Genomic DNA, 10,304 nt, shown 5'->3' on the forward strand with positions numbered 1-10,304 from the left:
TAGCTTTCGAATCCATCGTATCGGAAAATAATTCTACCGATTTTTCAAAATCGATGGATTCATCGCTAATATCCATGCTTTTGGAGCTATTTGAATCTTTGCTATTTTTACAAAGTTCAGTTTTTACATTAGACATACCTATATGTGACTCTTGACATAGCATTGTTTGAATATTAACTTTCGAATCCATCGTATCGGGAAATAATTCTACCGATTTTTCAAAATCGATGGATTCATCGCTAATATCCATGCTTTTGGAGCTATTTGAATCTTTGCTATTTTTACAAAGTTCAGTTTTTACATTAGACATACCTATATGTGACTCTTGACATAGCATTGTTTGAATATTAACTTTCGAATCCATCGTATCGGGAAATAATTCTACCGATTTTTCAAAATCGATGGATTCATCGCTAATATCCATGCTTTTGGAGCTATTTGAATCTTTGCTATTTTTACAAAGTTCAGTTTTTACATTAGACATACCTATATGTGACTCTTGACATAGCATTGTTTGAATATTAACTTTCGAATCCATCGTATCGGGAAATAATTCTACCGATTTTTCAAAATCGATGGATTCATCGCTAATATCCATGCTTTTGGAGCTATTTGAATTTTTGCTATTTTTACAAAGTTCAGTTTTTACATTAGACATACCTATATGTGACTCTTGACATAGCATTGTTTGAATATTAACTTTCGAATCCATCGTATCGGGAAATAATTCTACCGATTTCTTAAAATCGATGGATTCATTGTTAATATTCTTAATGCTTCTGGAATCATTTATTTGTTGAGCCTTCATCCGTTTTAGTAACTGTCGCCTGCAAAGAAAAATAAAGATTAGTATTTTGTAAAATGTTGTTCAAAAAATAAGGTGTTATGTCACAATTATATATTTTATTATTTATTAATATATTTCGAAAAAAATCTCTGAAAAAGTGCAGTCTTTTGTTTATCTTTATTTATTAGTATAAATTAATATATTACTAAATACACAATAGTTATATTACTAAAAATTAACATTAAAATTAACATTGTGTGATGTAATAAATGTAATTTTGACAATATAAAAATTTTTTTTATTTAGAACACACATGCAAACCGCATGTAATATGTATTACAACCAGCTCACGAATAAAAATCGCCTCTGGGTTTTTTTAATCAGTGCGTACATGCAAACCGCATCTGGTATGAAATATTACGACCAGCTCACGAATAAAAATCGCCTCTGGGATTTTTTAACCAGTGCGTACATGCAAACCGCATCTGGTATGAAATATTACGACCAGCTCACGAATAAAAATCGCCTCTGGGATTTTTTAACCAGTGCGTACATGCAAACCGCATCTGGTATGAAATATTACGACCAGCTCACGAATAAAAATCGCCTCTGGGATTTTTTAACCAGTGCGTACATGCAAACCGCATCTGGTATGAAATATTACGACCAGCTCACGAATAAAAATCGCCTCTGGGATTTTTTAACCAGTGCGTACATGCAAACCGCATCTGGTATGAAATATTACGACCAGCTCACGAATAAAAATCGCCTCTGGGATTTTTTAACCAGTGCGTACATGCAAACCGCATCTGGTATGAAATATTACGACCAGCTCACGAATAAAAATCGCCTCTGGGATTTTTTAACCAGTGCGTACATGCAAACCGCATCTGGTATGAAATATTACGACCAGCTCACGAATAAAAATCGCCTCTGGGATTTTTTAACCAGTGCGTACATGCAAACCGCATCTGGTATGAAATATTACGACCAGCTCACGAATAAAAATCGCCTCTGGGATTTTTTTACCAATGCGCACATGCAAATCGCATCTGATATCAAATGGTACTAACTACTATTAAAATACACATAATCTCAATTTTTAGTTAAAAATATAGATAAGCAAAAGACTGTTTTTTCAAAGATTTTTTTCCAGATTATATGTTCTGTGCGCACAATCTCGAAATCACAAGTATATTTTGTTACATAGAAGAAAAGAGTAATATGCAAGTATTATTGTCTTTCATTCACTGATCGTATTTTAGCAAACAAAGGAAACTGGTGTCATTGAAAATTATTCCAAGTTCAAACTGTGTGCAATTATTTTACAAGCAGATGAATCAGAGTGAGATTCATCATTAGGTGCATGTTTATTACCAGAATAATTGAAAAGAAATATGCATACTGATTAGTAAACATTCACTCATCTAACAATGGATTTCACATTCTAATTCAGGCTTCCTGCTTGTAAAAATCTGATAATTGCGCATATCTCGAACTATAATTTCCTATTATACCGGCTATTTTGTTTAATTGCCAAATTCCGAGACAACGCTTTTATTCCTTTCTTTCATATTATATAACAATATACAGAGTGTGTCAAAAGTCCCGGACCGGTCGAATATTTCATAAATTATGCACTTTAGAAAGAAATGTTTCAGACAAACGTTGTATGGCTTGAAGGGGGCCATCAGATAGTGGCAATGATTTGACCTTGAAGAGTCATTTGAAGAGTCATTTGAATTATCTTATCTTAATACTTTTATGTACAAAATAATGAGAGGAATCAATTGGTGTAAAAAAAAGCATAGTTTTTAAGAAAAAAATATGTAATGTGCAATTAACAATTACATATTTTTTTTTTAAAACAACTATGTGTTTTCTTTACACCAATTGATTCCTCTCATTATTTTGTACATAAAAGTATTGAGGTAAGATAATCGAAAAATGAATATTTTATAAGATATTTTACGGTTTATGTAAAATTAAGAAATGATTTCAAGCCATATAACTGAAAAAGTACTCAATGAAGAAATACTTTATTATAGTGTTTTGGAAAGCTCTCGAGATAAGCTACACGAATATGTAATAAAAAATAGGGAATTCCATTTAAGAAATTGAAGATGACCTTTACGTCACCTTCAAATGACTCTTCAAGGTCAAATCATTGCCACTATCTGATGGCCCCCTTCAAGCCATACAACGTTTGTTTGAAACATTTCTTTCTAAAGTGCATAGTTTATGAAATATTCGACCGGTCCGGGACTTTTGACACACTCTGTATATGCCCATGACTTGGAGATTGCTTGTACAGATCACGCATAAATCAACGTTTATATTTTGATTATTATGGGCCTTTCTATTTCTTTTTCTTTCTCACACACACACACACACACACACACACACGGAGCCAAATTACAAAATTTATTTTTCTAAAACATTTGGCTATTTTATAAAGTGCATTCACATTCTCAAATGAAATGTTTTACAATACATTTGGCTAAAAGTTTTAGCCTTTTTATAAAATGCTAACAAACAATTCATAACATTGTCAAATATAACGATTTGTTGTACATCGTTTTGGTACTGGCCGGTTAACTTGAGTCTTTTTATGAATGACAAGCATTTTTACTGACGTTTTATGCAGTTTTCATTGAATTTTTAATGACTGTGCTATTTATTAATAATTAATTTATTAATTTATTAATAATTATTTTTGTATTGTATAAGGATAATTAAAAAAGTGTTAGGTATTGAAAAAATATTTTACAAAGATGGATGAGATTCCACAAAATGTAGTTGATAAGAACATCTTTTATTAAAATTCACAGAAATGATTAGTTATCTAAGTAAAATTCAACAAAACTTGAAAATTTTTATTCAGATATTTATGATTTTTGAGCATTATTAATTACTTTTTGTAAAAGCTTGTAACGGTGCACCTTTCCCGACGCCGCGGATCGGCTCGCCGGAATCAGGGTTCGGGAGAAGGGGAGGCTCAGGCTCGCAAAGCACCACACAGTTCTGGGCGAAAATATGTTTATTTAATAAAAAGAACAGATAGATGAGAATTTCGGGCGGTAGTCCCGTACAAGTGTGCTAGGCTTAGTTTTTACGGGAAGCCGTGACGGAGCTGCGGAGGCGGCTTCGCTTAAACTAAATTTAAGAGCTAACAGGTACCTAATACTAACCGAGATATTTACAACGCTTATTCTACTAACGCGGATCGCGGAGAAACTAGGGGGGTCGCGTGCGGTATAGCACGGGCGCGGGCCTAGCAGGGTCTGCCAACCGAGGTCGGCTGAGGACAGGAGAACCCGTCCTCCGGGTGACGTACACGGGTGCCCCGTGGTACGTCGGGATACTGGACGTCGGTAGCAACCGACCGGGCCCGGTAGCAACCGGGCTCTAGACCAGGGGAATTAAACAGGACCCCCCAGAATAAACACGCGGACGACGGACGAGCAGTTTAACGGGTGACCGTGACGAAAGGTCGGTCGAGGATCGGGTAAGAGGAAAAAGAAAGAACAGTTTATTTCAAAACAATATTATTCCGCGGAGGGCCGTGAGATATGCAGAACGGGTGGGGCGGTTGTTGTCCGGGAAACGTGGGTACGGCTGTCCTCCAGGAGCTGCGGTGGTTTCCTCAGGTACCATGGATCCGGCTGTCCTTCAGGAGTTACGGCGGCGGTCGTTCCCCGGGTGCGGTGCTCGTCCACGTAGGCCGTAAGAGGGGCCCGTTGTTACCGGAGCCGTGAAAACGGCTAGTTGTTCCAAGAGCCGTGAAAACGGCTAATTGTTCCAGGAGCCGTGAGAACGGCTGTACGGATGCCAGGATGCGAGCCGGACAAGTCCGGACGTCGGTTGAGACCGACCGAGTACGGGAGCCCCGTACCCTGGACCGGGTCGTCCGTGGCTCGACGGAGAGTGGGTCGGAAGTAAGCCGGACAATTCCAGACGTCGGTTGCAACCGACCGAATACGGGAGCCCCGTATCCTGGACTGGATCGTCCGTGGCTTGACGGAGGGCTTCTGGACGTCGGATGCAGCCGACCGGGCACGGCTAAGGCCGTGCTCTGGACCAGAAGCAAGGATGGAAGAGGAGTTCGGTAGGCTTAGATTGCCCAGGGTGCGCCCTGTGGCTTCTAGCGTCCCGAGAGTCGGGACAGGAATAGGTACCGGTCTGCCGGAGCGGCCGCCTTATATACCCGGCTAACTACCCCCACTCGATATCCCCACGCGGTCATGCGCGTAGTAGTGGGGTAGGACGCGATTCTCAACCCGCGGTTCCCAATTCCGCGGCTCGGTCGAGGTGCTCAATCGGCGGCGCTTGGCGCCAAAAATGGCGCCGCGCTGTGTCGTGCGCTAGTAACGGCCTAGCCGTTACAAGCTTGTTATATAAATGTGTTCACATAAGATTGAAAATTCTCATTTAGAAATACACATAATTTTCTACAAACAAGTGGTTGTTCTCTAAAGATAGTTTATAAAAAAAAATTGAAATGAATCAGTCAGAATCTAAAACGATCCAAATTGTTAAACATTTAATTTTTCTATGATTTAAGAATGTGATGACCGTTTTATAAAATACCTACATGATTTAGAAAAAGATTTTGTAATCTGACTGATATATAACACATATATAAGACAAATATTTCTTGGTATACATGCAGATTATATATGATGCACTTACAAAACATACCATTATATATACAGATGAACAAATAAATGTAGGAAAAAAACAAAAAGAATAAAAGTCAGTGAGTAAAAATCCGCATAAATGTAATAAGACAATAAATTTATCATTTGATTTCTTCAAAGCGTAGAAAATTTAGAAAATAAAGGATAGTAGTTGCCTATACTTTAGTTGTTTATGTATGTGCTGTATATGCATTATATATAATCTGTATGCATATGTATAGCTGTGTATATGTACTGTGATTCTGAATTTTTTTTATATATAATTTACTGGTAAAGATTTATCAAACCAACTTTGGAAAAAATCCAAAAATATTCAAAACAGTCTTTAGAGTTTTATAAATGTTAGATAGATGTTAGTATTTATTTAGAATTAGTAAAAGTCGAGATCATTTTCTTGTGTTTCAAATATGTTTATATGTTTCTTCTGTTTCTAATACAAAATGAAATAAATTGAGTGATAAGAAAAAACAAAAAGAAGTAGTGAAAGAATTTTTTTCTCAGCTATATCTAAAAGCTATAAAAGTTAAATTTTGTTATAAAAATAAACTTATTGATAGATTGATACTCTTTCTATTAACGAAAAGAAAGTTTAGCTCACTCTTTTATATTTTGTCAGAATTACACATTTATTACTTATTGCAACATGATCTGCTACTGTGATATTTATTCAATTTTATATAAGAAACAGAAATAAATATATTTAGAACATTCTTTCCTATTTCTTGTTCTTGTTTCTTGATGAGAAAATAATTTCAACTTTTACTAGTCTTGTAATTTTAATTGTAAGTAAATACTAACATCTATCAACATTTATAAAACTTTAAAATAAAGATTTGTTTTGAACATTTTGGACTTTTTCCAAAGCTAGTTTTACATTTTACCAGTAAATTCTAGGTTTAGCTGAAATTCGAGATTTTATAGTAACATATAACAAATTTTATAATATATTTATAAATATTTTAATATTTTAATAATATACAGGGTGAGTCATTTGAATCTATCACCTCCAATAACTCGTTTGGGTGGCCAGGTATCGAAAAAAGTTTCATATAAAAGTTGTATGGTTTCTAGGGGGACATAAGATGGTACCATTGGTTTGACCTTGAAGAGTTATATGAAGGTTACGTGAAGGTCATTTTAAATTTCTTAAATGGGACAGCTTATATATTTTTGTATATTCTTGTAGCTTATCTTGAGAAGCTCTTTCCAAAACACTATAAATAAACATTTTTTCATCAAGTACTTTTCGAGTTATGAGGCTCGAAATCATTTCTTAATTTTACATAAACCGTAAAATATCTAGTAAAATATCCATTTTTCGATTATCTTACCTTAATGCTTTTATGTACAAAATAATGAGAGGAATCAATTGGTATAAAGAAAACACATAATTGTTTGAAAGAAAAAATATGTAATTTGCAATTAACAATTCCATATCTTTTTTTAAAAACAACTGTATGTTTTCTTTACACCAATTGATTCCTCTCATTATTTTGTACATAAAAGCATTAAGGAAAGATAATCGAAAAATAAATATTTTACTAGATATTTTACGGTTTATGTAAAATTAAGAAATGATTTCGAGTCTCATAACTCGAAAAGTACTTGATGAAAAAATGTTTATTTATAGTGTTTTGGAAAGCTCTCAAGATAAGCTACAAGAATTTATAAAAATATATAGGGTATTCCATTTAAGAAATTTAAAATGACCTTCACGTAACCTTCATGTAACTCTTCAAGGTCAAACCAATGGTACCATCTTATGTCCCCCTAGAAACCATACAACTTTTATATGAAACTTTTTTCGATACCTGGCCACCCAAACGAGTTATTGGAGGTGATAGATTCAGATGACTCACCCTGTACTTTATATATTATTTATATTTTTTATTTAGGAATTGTTTTAAAGATATAATTTATGAAAAATAAAATATAGAACAATTTTCATAATATTAGTAATGTTTTAATGGATGTTATGAAAATTTAATTACAAAATATTATCCTTTTCAAATGATACAAATCATCATTTAAGGTGTGATTAATGACATCTAAAAATCTGTCTTGTGTAATAGAAGTCTTCGGATTTTTAGATCAATGAACAGTTTGAAGAACACTATTTGATTATTTTATTTGATAATTTGATTAATTGAGAATAAAGAATCTTGTCCTTTATAAAAGTGAGAGTATCAAATGGGACATAGTACTTTCTATATATATTTTATATTATTTATATACAACTTATCAAATTCAACGAATCAAAATTCACTTTCGACCAAAAATGCAAATTTATTGGAAAATAAGGTTAAATCGCTCTCTGAGTAATGAAATCTGTTTCATTCGAAAACGATATGATATCTAATAACATAAATTGGCATTAAAACAATTCCTTATATAAATGAAAATACTAACCTTTTCATCCAGCCTTTCTTTTTGGAAACTCTACGTCCACTGATAGGCAAATGTCTTGCATCGCGCATTCGACCCATTTTTAACGAATAACTAAATTCACTACACTAAACTACACTAAATAACGTATTTTATTATATGTAATACACAATTACACATAAACACACCACAGTTTTTATAAAACTCGTTATAACGAGTGATTTTGAACTCTGTTACTGTACGCTCAGTACAGGGAAAAGTGATTGTCCGCGCACATGATCGCGTACGCGTATATGCATGAGCGTATGACTTGGTTTACTGCGCGGTACACATATACTGATATCGCACGTTTCTCTCTCTCTCTCTCTCTCTCTCTCTCTCTCAACTCTCGCGATCGACACTTCAGAGCCCTTTAATGTTAGCATCCGATTTATGTCGTGTTTAATGTCATTTTAATCGTAAAAATCTCATTAATCCATTAAAATTATTTTTAATCCGATAAAATGCGAAATAAAAGTTTTAGATTTTATTCAATAAGATATTTATATTTGTAGAGATAAGGAAAGATCCCCGATGCCGGAGAGTCGCCGAAAAAGAAAGCGAGAACGTATACGGAGCAAGCGAGATAGCTAACATTAAAGGACCCCGAAGTTTCGTCCGCGAGGGTTCCTTTATCTATAGCCTCGCGAGTGAGATTTCGGTTTTTTTGATGTTTGCCATCTCACTTGTTCCTTATTCGTTCTCACTTTCAAGATAGTGAACCACGAGGCAACGGCGCACGTGCTTGAAATCGGTCAGAAAATCGTGATTTGTTTTCAGTGGTTCAGTGTACATGATCGGCTACAGACGTTTAGAATGTTTCAGTGCTTATTCAGTGTATGAAGCAGCGACAATGCCGAGATAAGTAAGTACTTTTATATTCTACATATCATAGAGTATTATAGAGTAACATTTTTATATATATAATATTTATAAAGTAACATTTTTAGTGGATGTATTATAATTTATGAATCTTATTACGATGCATAAATTCTAATAATATACTGATAATGTTATTATAAAATGTATAATCTTATTTCTTTCCGCTCTCTTTCTTCTCTTTCTTTTTTCTCCTCTCTCTATCTCTCTCTCTCTCTCTCTCGCTAAATAAATAAATAAATAAAATAAAAACATATACTAATATTTTTTTTATCTATAGCAAAAAGTGAAGGCACTACTGTTTCACCAGGGCGATCGCGCAAAACGGCGACGACGCCGATCGCCAGGGAGACGAGATCGACGGCAACGGTGACGACGCCGATCGCCAAGGAGACGAGATCGACGGCAACGGCGACGACGCCGATCGCCAGGGAGACGAGATCAACGGCGACGGCGCCGTTCGCGTCTACAAATTCAAGAGCGCAGCAAAATAAGGTTAGCTTTTTAAATTTAGTTTTTAAATAAACAGTGAAAATGAGAAAAATAATTTTTTATTACGTTATAATGTATATTCTTTCTCATTTTTTCATATGCTGTGTATTACAATGTATGTGTGTGTATTGTATGTGTATAAATATAAATATAAAAATATTTTATTTTTTGCAGCGTATCAATAATGCGGTGAAGCGAGCATTGCAGAGGGAACGAAGCAAACAAAAAAGGAGGTACGTCGCCGGTGCATATGCGGCACAATCACCCGCCTATGTACCGGCGACGTACACTTCAGTGCTGTCTGCAGGATACATGTCTGGTGCGCCCGCAGCATCAGGATATATGCCCGCTGTGCCCGCCACACCAGGATACCCGGCTGCTGCTTCCGCAGCACTAGGATACGTGCCCGCTGTGTCCGCTGCACCAGGATACCCGGCCGCTGCTTCCGGAGCACCAGGTTATATGCCTGGTACGCCCGCCGCACCAGGATATATGCCTGGTACGCCCGCCGCACCAGGATACATGGCTGCCGCTCCCGCAGCACCAGGATACATGGCTGCTGCTCCCGCAGCACCAGGATACATGCCTGGTACGCCCGCCGCACCAGGATACATGGCTGCTGCTCCCGCAGCACCAGGATACATGCCTGGTACGCCCGTCGCACCAAGATACATGGCTGCTGCTCCCGCAGTACCAGGATACATGCCTGGTACGCCCGTCGCACCAGGATACATGGCTGCTGCTCCCGCAGCACCAGGATACATGCCCGCTGCGCCCACCGCATCAGGATACAACCATTCCACACCATTTTATATTTAATTTTATATATTATTTATTTTTCATTATTTTTATTTTTTGTGCATTTTAATATTTTATTTTTATTTTATATAAAATATTATTTTAATTTTAATTTTAATTTTATTTTTGTATATTTTGTGTCTTTTGTATCTTTTTTTTCTTATTACAATATTAATTTTACTTATTACTTTATTTAGAAATAATATTTAATAAAGATTTAAAAA

General features: G+C 35.6%; 1 protein-coding gene across 1 annotated transcript; it reads left to right on the forward strand.

Annotated features, from left to right (window-relative positions):
• Positions 1-4,359: 4,359 nt before the first annotated feature.
• On the forward strand, positions 4,360-10,101 carry LOC105252704 (ice-structuring glycoprotein). The gene is made up of 3 exons (XM_025410568.1): positions 4,360-4,513; positions 9,071-9,285; positions 9,457-10,101. Exons 1-3 carry the CDS (start codon positions 4,360-4,362, stop codon positions 10,099-10,101), a joined length of 1,014 nt encoding a protein of 337 aa, XP_025266353.1.
• The last annotated feature ends 203 nt before the right edge of the window (positions 10,102-10,304 follow it).

Source organism: Camponotus floridanus, unplaced genomic scaffold (genome assembly GCF_003227725.1).
Source record: "Camponotus floridanus strain SB8 unplaced genomic scaffold, Cflo_v7.5 scaffold323, whole genome shotgun sequence".
Classification (NCBI taxonomy): Eukaryota; Metazoa; Arthropoda; class Insecta; order Hymenoptera; family Formicidae; genus Camponotus; species Camponotus floridanus.